We start from the raw sequence: 25,321 nt of genomic DNA, 5'->3' as shown, positions 1-25,321 counted from the left end.
AAAACTTTTAGCCCTTCCATGCTAATATTGCTTTTATTTTGAAAATAATTATGCATTGGACAATTATAAATATACAAATGGTATAAAAAAGAAGAGAATGATATGAAAAAATTCAATTAAGGATTAAGAAAATAAATTCCGTTAAAGTAGCAATTATTTTCTAAATATTTAGAAACAACAAATAATATCTTATAAATATGGCAATAAAATCTGGCGCTATTTAAATATATAGTTTATTCAACGTTTTTTTAATAACGCGTCATGGATATTTGTGACGTCGAAACAATGCGATATTGCAGCATCCACTCTGAGCTTTAATTCAGTTTGGCTTTGACATACAACAAAATTCTAATCTGAAAAAAATAATTGTACAAAAATGTTATCAAATATAATTTACTTCAACATTATGGTACATCTGAAAACTATAGTTAATTATACAGCCACAATAATTTTCTTGTATGGCAAAGCCAAACTGAACTAAAACTCAGAGTTGGTGCGGCAACATTGCAATGTATCGACGTCACAAATATCCATGACGCAGTACTAAAAAAACTTTGGATAGACTATTAATAGCTATATCCCCCATCGTAATTACATCATATCTTTCGAACAGCTGGGTACCCAAGCTCAGAACTGGTAACTCGAATTTATATTTTCACTACTATCACTGCAGTAAACTTACTTTCTGTAAAACAGCAACCTTTTACCTAGTAAAAACAAATTTGGATAGACATTTACCCTAAGACCTGTTTGTGAAACAAGGGTATTTCTGAATTTCTTACCAAAATGCCTGTGATACATGCGATGACGATGATAAATTTGTATTGTGCTTAATCCACATAATTCAGTATTATTTACTTGATCAACACATTTTTAGGAAAGATCGGGATTATTTTTGAAAAATGATGTCTCCTGTTTATAATAGCGTTATAATCATTTTCCATATATATCCAATAATTTAGTAACAACTAACTATAGTTTATTCAAAGTTATTTTGTGCATACGTCATCTAAATTTATCACGTCAAAACGTCGCAATGTTTTCAACTGCATCAACTCTGAGTTCAGTTGGGCTTTGAAATACAACAAAATTATAAACTAACTAAAATAATTGAACAAAAATGTTATCGAATATAAGTTATACAGCCACAATAGTTTATAGGTTAGAGGTATAACGTCTCATCACTTCTGCTTTCAAGAATTTTGCGTATGTCTGACAACTGGACGACTTTGACAGGTTCACTCGTTTACGTATTCGAACCAGTCAGACAGCATTGCGTCCCTTTTTAACTAGGAAAAAATGAGAATGAATATATTGTCTAATTCTAGAACGAATTTACAAATTACGGTAGACAATACATTAAACATCTTGATGATGTATGTACAAAAAAACTTATATATTATATAAAGGAGCGCAGCCAACCACATGCTTTTGTGGTTGCGATTCTAAATATTTAAACTAGCCAATCACAGGATCGTATCGCTACCACTAAATGGACCTGACTAGACCTTACTCTAAAGTCGCGTATACAGTTGTATGTATAATTTGCAGATAAAGATTTTTTTAATATAACAAAACCTAAATAACTAAGATCACAATCCTTAATGTGAACTACAGTTGGTTTAAATTAGTTCACATTAACGAACATGTGATGTAATCATCATAATTTTATTATCATATCCGGAAACAAGCAACTAATTAAGAAATGAAGACGGCTTAACGTCAATCGTCGCTTAGCATTTAAGTTTATAAGTTTGTCTTAATATAGTGTATTGGAATTTGCGCAAAAATATCCAATTTGCTCACATCTCTTTGAAAAACGCTTTTAACCAGTGGACCGTCCTTGAATTTCAGAATTCTGTTCTTGTCAAAATTGCAGGAACACCCCTTACTTTCCAGGTACTCTGGTAAAAATATATACAATTCGATAAGGGAAAGAACATTGAAGATTAATATTTTTTTATTTATTAGCAAACCAATATTTATATAACACATCTGTAATCACAAAAAATATTGCTAAAATTATCAATTTTTAGTCCGGTCATTAAAATCCTTACAAAATATCGATATATTGATGCAACAATATCGACATATCCTTTTTTTAGGAGTCTAACTTAAACGCCACATTTGATAAAAGAAGAGGAACGTTGTAAATTTTTAGGTTAGAGTATTTTGTTTTTAAAAGTATATCATAATTTCTACGTTCCGTTCCTTATTTTTGATACGTGTGAGAGATCGTTCGATTTGGTCACGGTAATTTTACGTTTACACTGAACTGTTTTCGTGTCGGTTTTCAAAATGTCATCTGGTAGAAAGTGTAAAAATTGCGGTAGTTCGGATATTGAAGTGGACCCCGCCAGGGGCGACGCAGTGTGTACTAATTGTGGGTCTGTGCTCGAGGATAATATAATCGTCGCCGAAGTTCAGTTCGAGGAAGGCACTCACGGTAGTTCTAGTGCCATAGGTCAGTTCGTGTCAGCTGATTCCCAAGGGGGTTCGACAAAATTGGGAGCCTGTAAGTAGCTCTGAGTATAAACGGATTAGTTCGGAGCAAGATTCTTATTATTTCAGCCTTTCATGTGGCTGGCGGCTTAGAATCGAGAGAAGTTACTATAAGAAAAGCCCGTAATGGTATCAGCCAATTAGGCAATCAATTGAAGCTTAATCAAAACTGCATAGAGACTGCTTGTACTTTTTTCAAAATGGCCTTGTCGAGAAATTTAACTCGTGGCAGGAAAAACAGCCATATATATGCAGCCTGTGTTTACCTCAGCTGTCGGACAGAAGGGACAGCACGTATCCTTTCTCACATATTACCATAGCATTATCAATACAAAATCTGAATGAAATTTGTTTTTTTATGTCCACATTCCAAGGTCATTATAATCGAACAATAATATTATTTTTACTATTTGAATTTTATTAAATAAATATAGAGACAAAAATTAATTGTTTACAAACGATGCTTAATCCACTCATAAGACGAATTTGTGATACCCCATGATAGCAGGCCTTTCAGAGTATTCACCTCAATTCCCCTGTAAAAATTTATCATTCCCCTTGAATTTGTCTGGTAAATTTCTCTAGACACCTCCAGAAGGTTTCTGTACTTTCCCCCCAAGTCCTTTTGAATGTGGACTTTTGCCACCTTAAGAGGGTACATTAGTACAGTGATCAGTGTCCCAACAAGAGCTCCATAAACGAAATTTTGCATGTGTTTCATGTATACATGATCGGCATTGTCAAATCTTTTCTGCAACTCAGATTTGGTGAGGAAAAAACAACAGTTTGAACAGATATTTCTCGTGAGTATGGTGGTGTAGCCTCTAAAGAATTCCTTGAAACCGTAGTCTTTGGCCATGACTCGGATTAGGTGAAACATGTTCCGGAATTGGTTATTGTACTGAGACATGAGTAGTATCAGTTGAACACGTTCGAAAGGCATGAGGAATGCTTCGAGAGTGCCGGATATGACACTGGCGCAGGTCTTTTCCAGGTACTCGTTCATATTTAAGGATTTTAATGGTATGGTAGCCGCAGAATAGACGGCGAACATTGTTGGGAGACACAGACATTTCTGTACCATAACCGGCATTATTCCTCTATAAACTATGACGTATCCTTCCTGTCGGAGCTTTGTGAGTGATTTTGCTGCGTTTTCATTTTCCAATATTTGCCGGTATATCAGTTTGGTGATGGGATATGTGGTACCAATAGTGACGAAAGCGGAACCGAGGCCTGCCAACCCTTCCTTAACGGGGCTGTCTACAGGTTTTATTGCGTTTTCATTCTGGGACATCTACAAAGATTTTGGTCGAATTTGGCGAATGTTAGCGCTATCATGTTCGACGATATAACTGTCAATTGTCAAATGCCCGGTCCGTGATAGTTTTCAAACTCGGGGTATTAATTTGTTTTATTCATTGAAATTTAATCAAGTAATGATAAAAGTATGTCATGATTCATTTAATAACTAATTCTTGAATATGGATGGGATAATGAAAAAGCATTAAAAAGTTCATGACAGTATTCGGTGACTATCAGCTAAATGTATTACTGTTCGTTTCATGATGTCCAACTGGATACGATTTATATTATAGATGATATATATCTATTAATTATATAGGATGGTACGTGATAAAGTTCACTTTTAAATAATGAAAAATAATTACATACTTTTTTGTGTACTTTCTTGAAAAATTATAAATATTTTTCAAAGCTCTAATTTTGAAATATCAATATAAAAGGAGCCTTGGATCTGACACCATCAGTAGGCTTCGAATGTAACGTTTCAAAAATTAAAACTTTATTATTTACCTCCCTATATCACATTATTAATCTACATTATCTTTTCACCAACATAAGAAAAATATATTGGTGATTTTGTTTAACTTTTTTTTTCAACCAGTGTTCAATATAGTCCTTAATAGAGTACTATAGATTTGCTCATAGACATCAGTGATGTGTTACAAATTTGCTGCTATGAGTTGGGAAGGACGTATCTGAAACTGTCACAAGCTTTGTGTATCAAAGTTCCATCTGTGGGTAAGTACAAATACTATTTTGTTCGTTTTGTAGCTAAGACCAATTTATTTTGTGAAAAAAAAACATATCAAATCATAAAAACAAAAATATTAAAAACTGTTGTTTTTTGAAAGTTTCATAGCTAGTCTTAAAACGAAATTGTTATTTAATTACATATGTAATACGTTTGTTATTCAATTTACGAACAATCTGTTCTCCCGTTTGATTGCTTCATCCTGAAACAGCCAGTTTTTTAATTTTAATCTATCAGATCGTTGTTAATTATTTATTGTCGTCTCATTTATTAACTATTGGCTTTAGGATTGGAGTCGCGTTTATTGACTAAAGCTAACCGACGTTTCGCAATAGTCATATACATATTCTTGCCGCATCTCCGGGGCGGAAGTTTTGATACTGAAGATTTAATCATACAAGTATGTTATTAAGGGTGGGTAATCAATCTCGATAAAAGCCCTTGTGTTTCATGCTCCTTTGAATAATCCAAAAAAAGTGGGAGTTTGGTATGCCAGCTAGGATTAGTTTTTTAACCCTTATCTTTATTGATATTAATTTGGTGTTTATATGTCTCAAAACCATTTGTTTATTTATAAGCTATATCTCGCACATTCTTGATATGTTTTGATGCGTGTACACTCACGTCTTTGCAAACACCTCTTTTAGAGGATGCCTTTTAATTTTGTGGATATGATATATTTTTCTGTTTTGTTTAGATTTAACTTTGGTGTATTTCCAGTACCCTTTCAATTCGAATTATTTCTTGAAGAACTGCTGCTTCTTATAGTAGGTGAGCATTAGGTCTTATTACCCATTTAAAGGATAAGATCAAAAATGTCCAAATATATTGCCATTCGTTATGATTATTAGCATATATATTTTAATCTCCTTGATTCTGAATATTTAATTTGTTTTATAATTACTGGACGGATTAAAAGTCAGTCAAATACTTGGTAAAATCAAACAATTATCCCAGCTAAAAATGACTGATCACTGTGTTGTCAAGTTCGAGCCAAAATGTTGTAATTCTTATCACTTTTTACTACTAATTAGTCAAATATTTAAGCATGTGAGTGTTTCGTTTTACTCGTGATATTAGAGATTGGAGATAAAGTATTTTCATATACTTTATTTTTAAGCACAAATTATATTTATCAAAAATAAAGTAGTATATGTTATTATAATACAAAATTCATGGTGGTCAGTACACCAACTTGTAGTTCTAAAATATAGTTCTTATATTGGGGCTATTTAATGTTTTGATAATTTTTTGAACTAATTTTAATGAAGAAAATATATATTATGATATAGGATACGCTATAAAGTATCCTATATCATAAATGTGATATAAATATAAGAACTGATATTAAAGTTCTTTGATATTATAATAATTTTTGAAACAATGAGTTTTTATGACGAAAAAGAAAAAAGTAACGTTAATATATTTTGTATTAATTATTTATTTATTGGAGATTACAAGACGCGGGAAAAACGAGATCCTTAAATTATTAATATATAAAAATCTGAAAAATCACTAACAAATATACGTTGGAAATAAATCTATCAACAATGTTCCTAATCAACTAAAATACCATCAATATTCAGCAGTCTATCACTTTTCGCATATCGTACGAAATTATGGTAAACATGAACCGCAATATCATATCTAAAATAAGTCATTCGAAAATAAAATAACATTACTAAAGTCGGCATCAATAGTCACGATTGGTCATCCTGGGAGAGTACATTTGGCTTAAAAGCACTTAACCTAAGGGGATAAATTACTGTTCCGTAAAATTAACAGTCGGTAGGGGGGACAACAACAAAATAACGCACAAAACGATATCAAACTTTCACTAAACTTAAAGGTTCATAAATTAATAAGGATAAAAAGTGCAGTCCTGAATTTCGGCGTTTGGAGGGGGGGGGGGGGAGTGTAGGCAGAGGAGGTCCGCCTTCAATGTTCCTCCTGCGTGGGTCCGTAGAATATCAGCTCCGGTATCTGGCCCCCTTGGACGCCCGTCCCGTTGGTACTCTCCGACGAGCACTGAAACTGGAACGTCACGGGGCCGACGCTCACCTCACTCATACCCTCCTGGCCGAAATAACTCAGCTCTCCGCCGTCCAAGACCGCCGAGGCCGTGTAGAATTTCTCCGGCTCCACCTGAATGGGGTTGTCGAAATAAACATGGAAGGTGTTGCTAGAGCCGTCCGAGAAGAACTTGGTGTTGTTCTCGGCCAGGACTCTGCCTAGCCGCTTGAGTTCGATCTTCACCGTGTAGTCAGCGGCGCCGCCAGATGATCCGTACAAGCCGAAGCCCACCACGAAAATCCGGTGGTCGACCGAGAACTGGATACTATCGCAGCGTCCTCTGTATCGCCATTGGTTCGAGCGGTACGCACAGGACTGGAATCGGTGACAGACCTGCAACAATTTCACACGATTTCACTACTTACATAATCTTCGTCGGCTTTCAGAAACTCACCTGACTCTTTAAGCCTGCCCTAGGTTTGATAGGGTACTGCAGACTCGGTTTGTTGTTGGCCGTAAAGTGAAAAAAAATATCGATGGTTTCCTGTTGTGTCAAGATACCTTTCTGGGCAGCTCCGTTTGCGAATTCCTCAAGGGTCATGGTCGGTATCCGGATGAGATATAACGCGTTACCCAAGACGGCCCGTTTGTTTTGCGCCGTTGGTTCCAATTCACTGCAATAATAAAGATCTTAGTTTTTTTTCCATTGTCAATTGTCGTCTTGATTGCTGGGATGTTTAATTTAAAAGGACAATTATTATTTTAAAGCACAACAAAAATGAGTCAATATGAACATTTGAACCAAAATTATAATATGTATCCTTATTTTATAATATATTCGACTATAGAAAAGCAGAAAATGCAGTTATATGGGGCTTGAAACTTTCAACTGTGGAATGGAAACATTATTTTGAATGAAAGCATCAAAATTACGGGGAATTTCATGAAAAATCTGGCCATTGGGACCAAAATGTCAATTATATTTATTACTTTACAATATATTAGACCATAGAACACGAGAAATTACAGTTGATCACTGAAATGCTATAATAGATGGATATCTACTTTGAATTACAACACATTAATCACTGCAGATTTTATGAATTAATCTGAACACAGAGCTAAACTATTCATATTTTTCAATATATCTGACTGTAGTTATTTAATTTGTTAAAAATTCTAGTCATTTGGTGCAGTTAAATTTTTGCCCATAGAATGAATCAAAATAATGATCACTATCGTACTTTGAGGCATATATGGCTATAGAAAAAGACAAATGGTAATTATATGGACCTGGAAACTTTCTACCATAAAATGCAAACGGAATTATTTTGAATCAAAACAGATGAAAATTACCGGGGATTTTATTACAGAAATCTCAATATTTGAGCCAAAATAATGATTGTTGTTACACTTTATCGTAATTAATTGTAGAAAATGGAGTTATATGATAGTTGAAACCCTATGGAATGTAATGGAAGAATTATTTTAAATCGAAACAACGAAAATATCGGGATTTTATAAACAAATATGAGCATTTGAACCAAAATAACAATGAGTACCATTACTTTACAATATGTTAGACTACAGAGTATGAGAACATATAGTTAGATCATATTTAAAGCTTTAAACGATCATAAAATGGAATGACTTTGAATCAAAGCATGAAAGTTACTGGAGATCTTACAAAGAAATATGAACAAGGATATTGGGACAACCAAAAAAAAAATTGGATAAAAGGATAAAATTGTAACTCTGCAAAAAACTTTTGCTGATATATAATAAATTATATATTTAGGTTAATGATGTACATGTTTGTTTTAAGAAAATAGTGGCATAATTTTGAAGAAACAATTAATTTTTATAGAGGGTTTTTGTGATGAAAGCGAAAACTGAATTATTTTATTATTTAAAAGACAGCAGAATTTTAATGCAGCAAAGTTATTATATGCATGGAAACATGAAGGGTACCAATTGCAAGTGATATCTCAAAATAAATTAATGTGGCTGCTTACCGTCTTCCGCATTCAGCTGATGCCCAATTTAAGGCCGCTTCCAAAAGGTTCATCTCTTTGCAATTGAGAGTCTCTCTACCCAACACCGATTCCAATGTAGATATGTCAATATCGACAAAGCCTTCAGATTTTAGTGCCATTTCCGCCTTAAAGAGCAAAACATACATTTAGTTTCGAATAGAAACGGTCCGTCGAAGATTACTTTCTCGCGATTCCAGCATAGGACAGGATATGATTAAAAAACACGATTAATTTGGTGTTCAAATATTATATTTCTCACTACAACATTCTGATAATGATTATAAAAACACACGAACTGTCACGAAGCTCAACTGACGCTAAATACAATCAGGTACAGCAATTCCTTTTCTTCTAAACCGTCAATTGAGATTCGCTGTGCACATATCGAAACAACATATATCACAGAAAGAAATTAAACACAACGGACAACTCATACAAATTTGTGTACAATCAACGAGAGAAAATGTGGAAGAAATTAATTAGCACGCGAATTATGAAATGTTTGATTGCAAACAGGAACTAAAGCTGAAGTGTCTCTTTTTAGTCTCATTGTCGGTTGATTTAGTCCTGTCCACGTCTCTGGTAAGGTCCAAACAGCTTAAACTATGTCTTACCTGAGCGTCAATAACTTCCCAACATCTTTGCATCAGTTCTGGTTCTTCAAATAGACGAGATTGACTGAGTAATAGGCAAGCATTTTTTGCAGTTAAGCTAGTTTCGAGATAGTTAACACATGCCCTGGCTAAATGAGGTACGATATACTTCTTTGCTACATATAGTGTTGCTAAAACTGTATCTGCTTCCAGATGAATTTCATCACAGTAAAGATATCTAAAATTGAGATGTTTGATACAGTACTATGTCAAAGCACAAAACAATAAAACTTACTTAAGTAGTGTCAGAAATGCAGAAGGTTCTACATCAGGCACTTCTATTTCTTCTTTGCATTCAGCTAAGCCACCATAAAACATCGCATAAAATACTGAGCTGCCTGTTGCAAGTACATATTTATGAGCTGGAATAACTTGAGATGATCCAACCACAAATCTGAAACATACAACACTTATGAAATAATGTTATCTTAAAAAATATGAAATGCATACCTAATATCAGCCATAAGATCATTGTTAAACATCGCTGCATTTCTTTCACGTACAGTAGGCTTAGTAGCTTGCCAGTTTGGATCCAGAGTACTTCCCTGGCCTACAGGTGATATTAATGGAGGACTTGGCGGTGGAGAACCAGGATTGCTAGCAGGTTGCATTATCTAATAAGATATAATTAATGAAGTTAAAGTGCATATTGGTGATAATTAATATTACCTGTAAAAGTCCACCAGTATCTTTTTGAGCCATTGTATGTAAAGGGTGTAGATGGTTTGTTTGTTGGTTGGAAATTGGCGGTGGAGATAGACTAAGAGAGCCATTTGTCAGAGTTTCTGCTAAGAAAAGCCATATAAGTTTTGCTATAATTTAACTATTTGTTTTGCTATAGACTATTTAATGGTAGTTTTAAATGCTTAATAAGGAAGCATTAACTAAAAGATTCCACAGTACATTAACATATTTTAAGGAGAATGAGTCATTTACCACCCCCACGTTGATATAACAGAGCGCAAGTAAAACCAAACATTACAAACCTGTATTTGTGTGCGTGTATTTATGAATAATTATAATAGAACTTTTGACTTTACCAAATTTCAATAACCTATGTTCATGTGAGGTGTAGTAAATTTACCTGTTTTCCTTGCCATTTCTCGGTTATTGTTCGATTCTGGTTTCACGACAACAGACAAAAGACTCATTTCATATTCTTATTAACAGAAATTTTAAATATGAACACCTTAAAAGTTTAAACCGTTTTGCTGTAGGAACATGACTAGGAAATGATCGTCACGCGTACTCTCTAGAAATTTCAATTTTAACCAGACCGTTAAAAAAAACAAAATTGCAACGGACTTAATACGATATCAAGGCAAACCAAAACAAATCCGCCATGTCAGACCAGTATTAGGAAAAGTAGTGCTTCGCTCCGAGCACGAAGAATCGTAACCGGTGTTTCGACGGTTGGCCAACGGGTCCGAACGTTCGTCCGACTTACCCCTAAACGCCCAACATATGTTTCGCTCTCTGGGCGTTAACCCGAACTACTCCCACGGTAGTAGTTCATACGTTCCGGGCGATCGCGAAAGATCGATCACCAGTCAGGTTTGGTGACCATCGCCGTTTGTTTTTATCCTTACCGTTCATCCAAGCGTTCGTTTGCGTCACCGACATACTTTCCGATCTCTTGTTTATGGGTTTCGTCGAGATTTTAGAGTATAAATTAGACATTGCCATTTCCGAACGGCTCTCGATTCGTATTCAAAGCGAAAACCTTCACCACCGCACCGCAGCATCTGACATCTTTCGTCGATCCGACGACGTTGCCACGTTTACCGATAATTTATACTCGCGTCCAATCCGTAAAATATTGCGATGTTGGATAATTGCAGTTTTTATTGGATGAGATCTGACAACGATTTTTTAAAATTGTTCATTTGTTGCAACAGATTTATTTGAACTAGTATTGAGCATAATTAATAATAATTTCAATAATGGAAAAAATTGTTTCTAATTGTATTTTATTTCTAAATATTGTAGCCTAGATATATTGGATTTTTTTCCCGGTATATCGAAGTTTTTGTGCCGATATTTTGGTGGCCGATAACTATGGATAGAGACTATCGAATTTAGAGTTGCAAAGTAAAATCCCGATATTAGAAACATAGGGGTTTTGAGGAACAGTATCGAACTTTTGTTTCAAGATTTTCTCCCTCGGATATCTAGTGTATTTTGTGTCGATATTTTTCTGCACGGTGGACATCCCTATATTAACACACCCTAGGAATGCCGAAAAAATATCGATATATGGATATTTTTGACAGATATATTTTGACCAACGTATCGATATTATTTTTATCCGATATTTTTTCAAAAAAATTAAATAGATTTCTTCAACTTAATTGTAGAAAACCTTTTTATTATTTTTAATAAATCTTTAAAATTGGCACTTAATTTTGAATGGTTATTAAAAGTATAGCTACTTTTTAAAATGTTTAGAGAATATCGATACATCATGCGTAAAATATCGATATTTCTCCTAATTGTTAAAAAAATCAATATATTTTTTCTCCGTTATGCCGATATATTTGGTTATAATATATGACGATATATTTTTATGAAAAATATTGAAATCGATATTTTAAGATAATAACTCATCGACAAAAGAAGAAGAGGGATTGACGTAAATCAGATATATATTATAAAATAACTCAATCGCTATGATCGAAGTATTTCGTTTACGTAACTGAAAATCGAACAACACTAATTTAGAAATATTTAAGTTATATTTTTTGTAAAGTTTCGTGTTTATAATTTTTTTAATGTTTATAAGAACTATAATAAGTTATAATAAGTTATTTTATATATATTCTGGTCAATGGTCAATTAGTAGATTTTGTTGACTGCTAGGTACGCTTTTTTTACAACCTTAGTCAGAGATAGTATCTTTTGCCATAATAACTGTCGTTGGCGAATGTTCCAAGTACTGTTTCTTTTATTGTTCGAATATCAGCAGTGTAGAATAAATACAGGAATGCTCACAAGGTACCACACTGGAAAACTCCATCCGAAATAGGTTTAAGAATTGAGAATGCCCCTTCATGCGAGAAATGTTCTTTCGAAAATATATGATTCCATCACTTGACAGTAATTCCGCGGTAACAATTTGCTCAATTTCTAGATTAATTCCAAATGCCATACCTAATCAAAAGTTGCATGTGAGATGCCCAGGAATATTGCAGGGCAGTATTTATTTTCTTCGAATGCCTTCCTAACAACCCCTGTTAATCTGTGCTTAGTCGATTGTTGAGTGAAACTAGATTTCTCTAAATGGTTTACACATTTAGCCGGTTTTATTTATTCCCCAACAAAAGACTGTTTGTCTGATAGTACATTTAAACTGATTAATAGGCTTTCAATAAAACAGCCAATGCACGCCATCGATTTTTATAATACAACGTTGCCGTACCAAATTTGTTTTCCTTTATTTTTGGCTCTGAGAACAAAATACTAATGCAAATATAATAAACAACAAAATAACGTTATAAAATATAATTTATTTTAAAATTATCGGACATCTAATGTATATTATATAATGGAGGATTTAAACAGTTAATTACAACAGCCACAATAGTTTGTAGGTTATATTTACATTAACATATGACAACGGTGTCGACCAGTAACAACACAAATCGGATTGTATAAACCGATTTGGTTACATGTTCGCACGCATCACACTTTATTCTGTCCGTTTTAAACTAGTAATGAGTTTAAAGGGCGACTCTAATTCTTGAAATTAGAACGAAAAATGCCCAGAGTGTAAAAGGGATTTTACGTTTTTATAAATTGAATTTGGCAATATGTTCGATTTATTGGCAGGATGTTTACATTGCCAACACTTTTTTTATTTATTACATTTTTACTAATACTTGTCGAGTAAACTACAAATTGTCTTTATAATAACTTTAGTCTAGGTATATATCTAGGGGGACCCATCGTCCCTATCTTAGTCTCTGGTATAATTATGTTTGTATATTAACACTGCTGTTTTTCTATTAAATGCACCTCACTACACTACAATACACGAGATCAAATGGTTTCATTATTTTGTATCTGTATCCTGTTCTTGTGTTATCCAATAGTTGTACGAGGGTCACTATTTATATTTCGGGAATTGGCAATTATTGTCATGTGAGTCCATCTGACGGTTCCATCGTAAAGTTTGATATTTTTGACGATATACGTACTCAGAACATTTTGTCGCACGGACGCTATTTGTTTATTTTATATTTAGTTGGAAGTTTCGTCTCAGCAGCAAATGGAACTGAATCGTGAACATTTCGACTTTTGGCAATGAAGCTCCCTCAAAAATCACCGTGTACCGTTGGTTTAGTTAATTGAATCGTGGTCGTAGTTTACTGTCCGACGAATTTCGTGAAGGTCGTCCAAAATCGGCTGTTGTGCCAGAAAACATGAATGCTGTGTGCGAAATGATTAAACAAGATCGTCATGTCACCTATTGTGAGATTGAGGCATCCCTAAGCATTATTTCTACTAGCATATATGCGATTTTACGTGAACATTTGACTAATGACGTGACAATGGCTAAAAAAAGGCTCGTGTCGATTGGTGCAAAGACATGCTTAAGAAATTCTATCGCGGTGCTTCGAAAGACGTTTATAAAATCGTGACAGGTGACGAATCATGGATATATTCGCATCAGCCCGAAAGTAAGCAGCAGTCGACTCTATGGGTGTTCCAAGATGAACCAAATCCAACAAAAGTTGTTCGCGCACGAAATACTTCAAAGAAAATGGTGGCGTGTTTCTTCGGGAAAACTGGTCATATTGCAACAGTGCCTTTAGAGGATCATAGAATAGATTGGTACACAACTATTTATTTGCCAGAAGTCTTCGGTGAAATAAGGAAAACAAACAAGAGACGCCGGATTGTTCCTCATCATGACAATGCGAGCTCTCACACATCGGCTCAAGCAAGATACTATTTGAGCACCCAAAATATCGAATTGGTGGATCATCCGCCGTACAGCCCTGATTTGGCACCCAATGACTTTTTTTTGTTCTTCATCCGAGAAGAATAAACAGCATGGTCAACGATTTTCATCGCCCGAAGAAGCTATTGAAGCGTTAAAAATCATGTTTTGAAGATACCTCATTCGGAATGGAATAAATGCATTGAGAATTGGTTTAAGCATGTGCAAAAGTGTATCGATCATCGTGGCGAGTACTTTGGAAAACAATAAAAATATATTCGCAGCTTAACTATTTGTTTTTTCCTATTCCCGAAATATAAATAATGACCCTGGTGATTTATATTACTCTTCCTTACTTACATCCCCATAATTGAATTCCGTCTGTCCATATAGGTTGCAATATTGGCTTGTATAATAGCAATTTATTATGTACTGATAATTATAATTTTGGCGCTATTGCTAAGATAGTAGTATTCATTGTTATTGGTACTTATGCGGTCTGATTATACGTGAACTACACATGCACAGATTTACTTTCGTTCATTTTTATTTTCCAGGTTTGGGTCCCAATTATTTATATTGTCACTTGCCAGTTGTAATTTTCGTGTGGCTCCTTCCTCATTGTCTCCAACAATAAGAATAACAGAATCTAACATTTGGCTGTATTTTGTATCTTATATTTGAAATACATGTTAGACTATATTCCATAGTTTGTATTTTAATAAAAGCAAAGTCCAGCTCTGCCTATATTGATAATTAACTCCATCCTCTCCATTATTGCGTTAAAACAATATTTATCCAGTTCAGACTCGATCCGTATGTATCAAGCATAAGGGACAAGCAACACGTTTTTCGATCAAATTTGCTGTATTTCTAACATACACATGCCATGTTGCCAAACCTTGTATAAATTATATAATTTTTTAAAATTATTTAGATATCACATTTATTATATATTAATAAACACATGCAGCGTTGCCAAACGTTGTACAAATTATATAATTGTTTAGATGTTACAGGAACATTTGTATATTAACTTACTGTGTTTTAACCCCGAATATGATGAACATGCACATTTTTGTCGGACTGCTACCGCGTCGGTACTGACTGCGTACCTAATTATGACAATTTTTAATGTTCAATTCGATCATGACGTGTATCATATCGTCCACCGTTTGTTTTATAGTTTAAATTGATAATGAGCGTTTCGCGTTCTCCTTTATGCATACATCAATTCGAAGCGTTACCGTATTCGATCGTACCTTGTGAATTTCCGCGTAGGTACTCCGTGAGCTCTTCCAGGTCCGTCTGATCTGGGTCTTCCAAAGTGAAGATATCGTCCAGTATGGAGATATCCGATTGGATCTGCGTGTAGGACTGTTCTCGACTGGCTTTGTGGGCAAAATGATAGAGCATATACCTATAAAAGTTATTCGGATTTAGTTAGAGGTAATGTGAAGAGTATGAAGCTGTTCAAAATGAAAATAAAGATACGCTAGAGATGTTTTATTTGGTTTGATATGTTCTTGTTTTATATCGAAACATAAGAATTAAAAGGACATCGTCTGTTATTTTATGACGTTTTTATATATAGCCTGTAAATTAATTTTAAGGGATTTTTTAAAATCTGAAGCTTTATAATGAAAAGTACCTATTTTTGTATTGTATTTCATTCAAAGTATTGTCCATCAATAGCCTTGATTTTTCCCATCTTTCAGGCTATTTACGAATTCGGTCTCGAATGATTCATGTGTCTTTTGATCCATAGCGATTCCCATAGCATGCTTCATTAGGTTGTAGCAGCTCATAGTATTTCATACCATGCTGATCCCATCGATATTCGGTTTTTACGTTGATGTTAATGGTCCCCATGATTTTTTCGTTTTGGCTTATCGTAACGGATCCACTTTTCATCACCAGTAACAATACGATGTAAAAATCTTTTCCAATTTTATCACCGGCGTAACACTTCAATTCAACACTTTCAATGAATCTTGGCTTCACTTCATACGGCATTAAATATCCAAGCTTTCGGATCATTCCAATGCTCTTCAAGTGATCGTAAATGGTTCCTTGTGCTACTCTCAATAATTCCGCATATTCCTGCGTTTTACACGAACCATCATAGAGTAATGCATACATACCCTCGTCTTCATTTTTTTTTGGCTGCCCAAAGCATTGTTTGCCCAGTCTTCACGTGTTGAAGTCGATGGTTTCCCTAAGTATCACACAGCATTAGATCACAATAAAAGTAAAACTTCCTCGCAAATGCGAGTTCTTGTTTTATATCGAAACATAAGAATTAAAAGGACATCGTCTGTTATTTTATGATGTTTTTATATATAGCCTGTAAATTAATTTTAAGGGATTTTTTAAAATCTGAAGCTTTATAATGAAAAATCGGTACATTGTATTTCATTCAAAGTATTGTCCATCAATAGCCGCTATTTTTCCCATCTTTCAGTCTATTTACGAATTCGATATCAAATTATTCATGTGTCTTTTGATCCATAGCGATTCCCATAGCATGCTTCATTAGGTTGTAGCAGCTCATAGTATTTCACATCATGCTGATCCCATGGATATTCGGTTTTTTTACGTTGATGTTAATGGTCCCCATGATTTTTTCGTTTTGGCTTATCGTAACGGATCCACTTTTCATCACCAGTAACAATACGATGTAAAAATCTTTTTCAATTTTATCACCGGCGTAACACTTCAATTCAACACTTTCAATGAATCTTGGCTTCACTTCCTACGGCATTAAATATCCAAGCTTTCGGATCCTTCCAATGCTCTTCAAGTGATCGTAAATGGTTCCTTGTGCTACTCTCAATAATTCCGCATATTCCTGCGTTTTACACGAACCATCATAGAGTAATGCATACATACCCTCGTCTTCATTTTTTTTTGGCTGTCCAAAGCATTGTTTGCCCAGTCTTCACGTGTTGAAGTCGATGGTTTCCCTAAGTATCACACAGCATTAGATCACAATAAAAGTAAAACTTCCTCGCAAATGCGAGTTCTTGTTTTATATCGAAACATAAGAATTAAAAGGACATCGTCTGTTATTTTATGATGTTTTTATATATAGCCTGTAAATTAATTTTAAGGGATTTTTTAAAATCTGAAGCTTTATAATGAAAAATCGGTACATTGTATTTCATTCAAAGTATTGTCCATCAATAGCCGCTATTTTTTCCATCTTTCAGGCTATTTACGAATTCGGTCTCGAATGATTCATGTGTCTTTTGATCCATAGCGATTCCCATAGCATGCTTCATTAGGTTGTAGCAGCTCATAGTATTTCATACCATGCTGATCCCATCGATATTCGGTTTTTACGTTGATGTTAATGGTCCCCATGATTTTTTCGTTTTGGCTTATCGTAACGGATCCACTTTTCATCACCAGTAACAATACGATGTAAAAATCTTTTCCAATTTTATCACCGGCGTAACACTTCAATTCAACACTTTCAATGAATCTTGGCTTCACTTCATACGGCATTAAATATCCAAGCTTTCGGATCATTTCCATGCTCTTCAAGTGATCGTAAATGGTTACTTGTGCTACTCTCAATAATTCCGCATATTCCTGCGTTTTACACGAATCATCATAGAGTAATGCATACATACCCTCGTCTTCATTTTTTTTTGGCTGTCCAAAGCATTGTTTGCCCAGTCTTCACGTGTTGAAGTCGATGGTTTCCCTAAGTATCACACAGCATTAGATCACAATAAAAGTAAAACTTCCTCGCAAATGCGAGTTCTTGTTTTATATCGAAACATAAGAATTAAAAGGACATCGTCTGTTATTTTATGATGTTTTTATATATAGCCTGTAAATTAATTTTAAGGGATTTTTTAAAATCTGAAGCTTTATAATGAAAAATCGGTACATTGTATTTCATTCAAAGTATTGTCCATCAATAGCTTTTATTTTTTTCATCTTTCAGTTAGTTTTTTTAGTTAGTCAGAAGGCTAAATATAAAGGGAACATCAACTTATTCCAAATATTTAGAAATATAAACAGGTTAAGCTCGGAGGGTATTGGTGCCTCGTTGTTTTGTAGCATAAGTTTCAGATAACGGTATTTTCTCTTCTAGATTTCTAACAAATAATGACCTTTATACTTTCATTTATGGACACTACCCACTCTTGCGCTGTTTTATAAATTCTGCTATGATGATCACTACCTGAGGTTCCTGCGTAACATCATCAAAAAATTAAACTCCTTTGTGTCTTTGATCCTGTTTGGCTTGTATATATTTCGCTCTGTAGATATAGTTAGTTTTCGGACGGAAGAAAGAATCTAGATTACTGTGGGAAAGAGCCAAAATTGTTTGATTGATTGATTAATTATTATATGTAAAATATCTTCCCATAATGTTTCCTGATCATACAACACTATGTCTAAAAAAACGCTCTTGGTTTGGCATCGTCGCATTTTCGCACTTCTTTAACGTTTCGAAAACGCGTGCCAGCCAAGTTATGCTGCATTAATCTGAACAAGTTGCAAAGTGGCAATCAAAAGACGTCATGTCTGGTGCATACGCTGGTAACGGCAGAACTTCTGATTCGAGATGCCACATTGTATCCTTCACAACACTTTCATGCGAGATGACTTTGCATCAGTTACTCGCTATTGTTGATATTTTTTGCAACAATATGTCAACATTAAAGCATCTACAGCGACAGCTTCATTCGGTTTTAGCGCTTCGTAATAAACGACACTGCCGATCCTACCGAATATATAGCAATGCTTTATCATGAATATTGCGATTCATTGTCGATATTGATGGCTCTTCTAATGTCCTAACCCATGTCTTCTTGATCTTCAAATTGTTGTGGCAGATTTACTGTTGATTACCAATCACAACACGCCACAGAAAACTCTTCTGTTGTGCCTGGCGAGCAATGAAGCCGAAATGTTAAAGCTTTCCAAGCTCTTGGCCCTTTCCCATAAATCTTGCAATTCACTTCCAAAGGAACTTCTTTGATTCTTCAGACCATTCTTTGCCATTGACATACAAAAACCTTACCTATACATCCTTTAAACCAAATCTACAGATGGGATATGACGAAACAGTTCCATCATAAATATCTAAAATTGTTACATGGCCTTCAGCAGCTGATTTCTTTAAATGAAACAACAAAATCTCGAAAATGCAATTTTAAACGTTCCAGGAATAACTCAATAATACTAAATGGAACCATACCAAATCTCATATTCTTTCGTGAACATAATAATATTAAGAAGGGATCCAAAGTTGTGTAAGGTTAGATTATTATTTTGATACCTTACATATTATGTTTAAGTGATGGTTAAGATATTAATGTATGCTTACCAGACGTTGAATTGGCCAAATATCCAAGTTATCGCACTCTTTCCTACTCTCATTCCAATGTTCTCGTCGTTTATCATGGTGGAAGCATAGATATCACGAGAAATTTAGTTTGATTATGTGCGATGGCGTTCTCAGATGTATAACTGTCGATTCTAGAGAAAATAATAATAATTATTATAAAAATAAATATAATAAATAAAACTTTTCGTTTAACGTTAAAATGGAGAATGCGCTGGTGACAACGGAATTTCTAATAAGGTCTAATATTTATTTCGAATTGTTTTAAGCTTTCTGGTAGTATATTTATATTCTAAAGTGAAATAAATAGTATGTTTTTATTGGTTATACACTAGCCGCCGCATTTAAAGTATCTTCATGAAGAGAATATTGTGTTATGACTCTCTATATCTCATGACCTAGAATATTCCACTTCGGTGTCGATGTGGATGGTTCTCCTGAACTAACCCACGACTCTTTGGACTTGAGATTGTAATCATGAGTTTTTAAAAGTGTTTAATGAATTTTGGCAGCTGATCTCTTTCCTAATACCTAATACATCAAGCATTTTGAAAACTTATTGCTAGAGCCTTGTAATTACCCGCTTTTATATACCATATTTGAAGAAAATGAAAATGTATAAATAGAATCTATTGATAATACCATGGAAACTTATAGATAACATTTAACATATATGCAAAAACAATTAAAAAGTGAACGGTTTCGTTATTATCCATTTAATTGACATAATTATTGTTCTCTAGTGCTAGTAACCTAGATAAAAATTACTAATATGGCTTTATATGTTTTGTTACACTTATTCAAATTAAAATAAAAACCACCCTTGAAGCGTAGAGGATAGTCTTCCAGACTTCCTCACGTTACTACGAGTCGGCTTTATGGTTCGAATAAGGCTTGAGTAGGTACTGATTTTAGGAAACAGTATGAAATCTGACACAAGTGTGATTATTTCAGTCATACCAAAAACCTTTATCTGTACGTAGATCACTAGTTGTACTGTTGACTTTCTAAATAGTTGGATATAACAGCCCTAAGTAGCAGGAAGAATGTTGAGAAGCAGTCTTCTTGGTGAACGTTGGTTTGTTATCTTTTTCATTGTGCCCATTTCTAATTCCGAATATATTATTTTGAATTCATGAGAACGAAATAATGAGGTTATTTGTATCAACGTTTTTGCCTGGCCAGAATGGTCATTAGAAGTCAATCGACTGAAAACGATATGATCAAAGCTTTTTTACATTTATATATAAATAAATAAATTTATTTAATAGCCAAAAGTTCGACAGAGCTAAATAAGGTAAATAAGGTGTTTTCACACATTACTATTCTTGAAATATTACTCGTATTTTGATGGAAAAAGAAATAATCATTGGTCAATAATTGCAGGTATAACGAATGTTATAGCTGATGGCATGAATCGCCATACAATAATGTTTCCCATAATTATTCCGTTTATTGTATTCGTATATTTTCTATATTTTGCAAAGTTCTTCTTAATTACAAGGCTGTGTATGTTTTGGGTGAACAAAAATACAACTTTAGCTGGACTTTAAATGTTATTAAAGGAATGTGGTGAGCTCGTCAGTATGGATGAGAGTTAAGTCTACCACATGTTCTTGAATTGAAACAGGAATCTACGGAATGGTGTGAACCCGGCCGTTCATGTCCTACAGGTGTATCATAATTGGTGTCTCTTGTTACATGTCCTTTGAACGAATTCGGCCATTCTTCAACCTAGTCTTTTCCTCTTTTCTACAGTATCTTCCTGATACCTTCCAAGGTTTCCTTCCTTGCTTTCAGATTTTGAATTCATGAGAACGAAATAATGAGTATTTGTATCAACGTTTTTGCCTGGCCAGAATGGTCATTAGAAGTCAATCGACTGAAAACGATATGATCAAAGCTTTTTTATATTTATATATTAGCCAAAAGTTCGGCAGAGCTAAATAAGGTTAATAAGGTGTTTTCACACATTATTATTCTTGAAATATTACTCGTATTGTGATGGAAAAAGAAATAATTATTGGTTAATAATTGCAGGTATAACGAATGTTGTAGCTGATGGCATTAATCGTCATACCATAATGTTTCCATGGGTGAACTGTGTGAACCCGGGGGAGCCGTTAGCAAGTAATATATCCATCATACAACTGTTCCAAAAAAAAAAGTTGCGTGCCATTGTTGATGCTCTGTACTATGTTTCAAATGAAGTGATACAACGCAATATTCCTCTAGAACCAATAGTGATTGTAATACAATGTGTTTGTGTGAAGTACTTCGAAATAGTGTCAGTTGATATCAATGTACTCCTTAATCAGCTAAATATGCAAAGTGACTGTGAAGTGCGTTGATTAAAACGTCTAACACCATCCGATCTAATTATTAGACATATATAGATTTTAGAATAAGCTTTAAAATAAGGCTAATTAATTAAAATAGTATTTTGTACCGAAGATAACTTAATGACGTGATTTCCTATATGTCATGTATATATAATATAAACATAACAAATACTTATTGTCCTCTGGACAGATTGTGGAACTACTAAGAGTAATAATTAAAAAATATATTAAATAATAATATTCGAATTTTTGAGTATGTCCAACAAATTAATGATTAATCAAAATATCCTTTTATTCTTCTTTTCGTGGAAAATCGTACGTACGAAACTAAAAACAACTTGTTTTCGCAATAACACGTAAAACCGCAAGCGAGCTGGCCGATCGTAATGTTGCAAGTTTTCTTTTTATGTTTGAGTAGCACGTATTGATCGAACTCGTTGGTATTCGTACCGTTTTAATATTTGCTCATTCAGTAAACAAAATATTGCACTGAAGCATCAGCGTTATGTAAGATCAGTTTTCTACCCTGCATTATTGTCTGTTAGCCGAACATCTAGTCAAAGAATGAGATTTAAGATAATATTGCTGCTAATTTGTTAACTAACAGGTCAATTGAAAAGTCTACCATAGTAAAACACATTTTTTTGACAAAATTATTTATTTTATTCAGCATAATTCCCTTCAAGGGCGATACACTGATTAATGACCCTCCAACTTTTCGATCACCTCTTCATTCGACGAAAATTTCTTCCGCAAGCATTCTTTTGAGCTCTGAGAACAGGAAATAGTCGCTGGGGGTCAGATCTGGAGAATACGGTGGATGAGGAAGCAATTTGAAGCCAAATTCATGGATTTTTTCCATTGTTTTCACTGACTTATGACACGGTGCATTGTCTTGGTGAAGCAGTACTTTCTTTTTCTTCAAATGCGACCGGTTCTCGGCCTTCAAACAGTCCAATAATGCTATGTAATAGCCGCTGTTGATGGTCGTTCCTTTTTGAAGGTAGTCAATGAAAATTATTCCATGCGCATCCTAAAATACAGACGCCATAACCTTGCCAGCCGACTGTTGCGTTTTCCAAGCTTTAGAGCGGGTTCATCGTGTGCAGTCCACTCGGATGACTGTCGATTGGACTTTGGAGTGAAATGATGGAGTTATGTTTCATCCATTGTCACATATCGACGCAAAAACTCGGGTTTATTATGCCTGATCATCTTCAAACACTGCTCCGAATCATCAACTCGTTGTTGTTTTTAGTCAAAAGTGAGCTCGCGCGGCACCGACTTTACGCACAGAGTTTTCTCATACTTAAATATTCGTAAATGATATGATGTACACGTTCAGTAGATATCTTTAGAGTGTCTGCTATTTCATTCAATTTCAATTTACGGTCATTCAAAATCATTTTGTGGATTTTTTAAATGTTTTCGTCGGTAACAACCTCTTTTAGGCGTCCACTGCGTTCATCGTCTTCGGTGCTCATTTCACCACGTCTTAGCATATCAATCCTTGATGGTTGATTTTCCTGGGGCAGTGTCCGGAAACTCAGCACCAAGCCAAGCTTTTGCTTCAACTGTATTTTTTACCTTTAAATAGCAAAATCACAATAACAAAAGTTGCTTCACTCAAAAATGCTATAATTCACAAACTAACGATCCGACAGCTGTCAAATTTATACACGCATCTTTAGAGGGTTAGGGCTATCTAAAAACATATGGATTTAATTAAAGTAGCGCCATGTATGTGTCAGGCCGGGCACTCTTCAATTGACCTGTTACATATCTCTGATAAATCGGATAACATATCGGTTGTAAAATAACCGGTCTAATTTTCGACATTACTGTGGTTATTTGTTTTGAAGAAATATACTGCCGAAGTCCATCAAACAAGCATCAAAAAGATCGATTTTTGATAAAGAATGACTTGGAGGATCAAGAATGTTCGAGAACAATGACCATAATTAATTGACGAAAACCTAGATCAAGCTCCCAAAAGACTTTCCAACAGTTTAGCAATTGATGAATCAACTGTTTCCAGATATTTACATACGAAGGAAAGAAAGGGAATGAAAATCGCCACTACATGAATTTACTAACAATACCATTTCGATCCATTTCAACGTTACAGTTTTATTGTTTGCCAGGCGAAAAATGAGAAGTTTGTCTACTACGATAATTTCAACGCAATGGTTTTGACGTCACCTATATATTTTGTGTAATGATTTTTTGTGTTATTCAAAGTGTATAGTTCTGTAAACGCTTGTTTCCATTTATCATTTATATTTAAGTCTTTTTAAGTCTCCTTTTTACCAACTAGGGTTTATCTGGACTGGCCCTACTGCTTAACGTGGGCCCCAAACTACGGTTCTAAGCTTACCGACTGGCAAGTGACCAACTTTGTAGGTCATCCCGGAAGACATCCGGTCTTACCCAGCCTGGTTGCTGGCGTGATTAGGATCATTTTTCTTGTCGTCATTTTTAATCAATTATCAGTAATATTTTATTTAAGGAAAGAAGAGGCAACTTGGCGAAATGGCGACACTGAAGATTTCTATCTATTCGAATATAAACCAAACTATTTATGCCACTCATTACACCATTCAATATACTCAGTTACATATTCAGGTTTCATACTCAAGTTCGTTAACACTCGTTTTATCAGTTACTTGTAATAACTTGATTCAGTTTTTCACTGAGAAATCTCACTTTTACAGTAGCAGAATAAAGTAGAATCACGAAAAATGGTTAAATAAGAAATATTAATGACTAGTGTTTGAAATTACTTTTCCCCAACTCATTGATAATAATGAAAATTGGGTGTGTCTCATTAACTCATGTGAAACAAATATGACTAAACCCAAAAACTAGGTTAAATCAATAGCAGTAAATGTGTGCAGCGAAGAGAAAAAATACTAGAAGATGTTAGAATTATTCATATTCAGCTTGGCAACTGACCATACAATAAAAATAGATATATATCTAGCGCGGTTTTTCTTTTTCGTTAACGGTACCTGTTTTATGGTGCCTACTTTTACATGTTTTAATTCAAGATGCCATAAGATTTCAAATGTATAAAAATAATTATATTGCGTTAATAGTATGTTAGGAAGACTTAATTTAGTCAGTCAATTTGATGTGTAGGGTTATTTTCAAACCCAGGGCGTAAAAGAAAAATACTGTTTAATAAAACAGTATTAAACACTTAACATCTTAAATAAATTAAACCAGAGATCAAAATAAATGATATAAAAACTACTTACACAATAAATAAAGCAAATAAGCGTGTGACTGTGATCTTGATGTCGAGGTGATCGGGTGATAGTTCTGAAAACGAAATGAAAACGTACCTCATCAACCAATTTTCAGTGACAAGGATAAAATTAAATATACTCTGGCGCAAAGTTTTGCT

At 34.3% G+C, this 25,321-nt stretch overlaps 2 protein-coding genes across 13 annotated transcripts in view; one reads left to right on the top strand and one right to left on the bottom strand.

Annotated features, from left to right (window-relative positions):
• The first annotated feature begins 2,148 nt into the window (after nucleotides 1-2,148).
• Nucleotides 2,149-25,321, top strand: part of Brf (Brf RNA polymerase III subunit) — a 106,761-nt gene continuing 83,588 nt past the window's right edge. For all 3 annotated transcript variants that reach the window (XM_076411324.1, XM_076411322.1, XM_076411323.1), the window contains exons 1-3: nucleotides 2,149-2,515; nucleotides 2,572-2,796; nucleotides 4,441-4,545. In XM_076411324.1, coding sequence (XP_076267439.1) covers nucleotides 2,299-2,515; nucleotides 2,572-2,796; nucleotides 4,441-4,545 — 547 coding nt within the window. In that variant the 5' untranslated portion in view covers nucleotides 2,149-2,298. The remainder of the gene's footprint in view (nucleotides 2,516-2,571; nucleotides 2,797-4,440; nucleotides 4,546-25,321) is intronic.
• lute (BTB/POZ domain containing protein 3 lute) overlaps nucleotides 5,975-25,321 on the bottom strand; it is a 43,416-nt gene continuing 24,069 nt past the window's right edge. The window contains exons 2-11 of one of the 10 annotated variants that reach the window (XM_076411325.1): nucleotides 25,173-25,236; nucleotides 19,553-19,704; nucleotides 15,465-15,622; nucleotides 9,930-10,048; nucleotides 9,711-9,874; nucleotides 9,496-9,654; nucleotides 9,222-9,438; nucleotides 8,587-8,732; nucleotides 7,026-7,245; nucleotides 5,975-6,964 (exon numbers count right to left, since the gene is read on the bottom strand). In XM_076411325.1, the coding sequence (XP_076267440.1) occupies nucleotides 6,497-6,964; nucleotides 7,026-7,245; nucleotides 8,587-8,732; nucleotides 9,222-9,438; nucleotides 9,496-9,654; nucleotides 9,711-9,874; nucleotides 9,930-10,048; nucleotides 15,465-15,622; nucleotides 19,553-19,629 (1,728 nt within the window). In that variant the 5' untranslated portion in view covers nucleotides 19,630-19,704; nucleotides 25,173-25,236 and the 3' untranslated portion in view covers nucleotides 5,975-6,496. Of the gene's footprint in view, nucleotides 6,965-7,025; nucleotides 7,246-8,586; nucleotides 8,733-9,221; nucleotides 9,439-9,495; nucleotides 9,655-9,710; nucleotides 9,875-9,929; nucleotides 10,049-10,344; nucleotides 10,795-10,849; nucleotides 11,039-15,243; nucleotides 15,365-15,464; nucleotides 15,623-19,552; nucleotides 19,705-25,172; nucleotides 25,237-25,321 lie in introns of those variants that run through there. The other 9 variants (XM_076411327.1, XM_076411328.1, XM_076411326.1 and 6 more) reach the window with 9 other exon arrangements.

This window comes from Rhynchophorus ferrugineus, unplaced genomic scaffold, assembly GCF_030347505.1.
Source record: "Rhynchophorus ferrugineus isolate W39M unplaced genomic scaffold, kcgeb_rfMv2 rfM8, whole genome shotgun sequence".
Lineage (NCBI taxonomy): Eukaryota > Metazoa > Arthropoda > Insecta > Coleoptera > Curculionidae > Rhynchophorus > Rhynchophorus ferrugineus.
The sequence above is the reverse complement of the archived record's forward strand: the minus strand, read 5'-3'. Positions and strand labels throughout refer to the sequence as shown.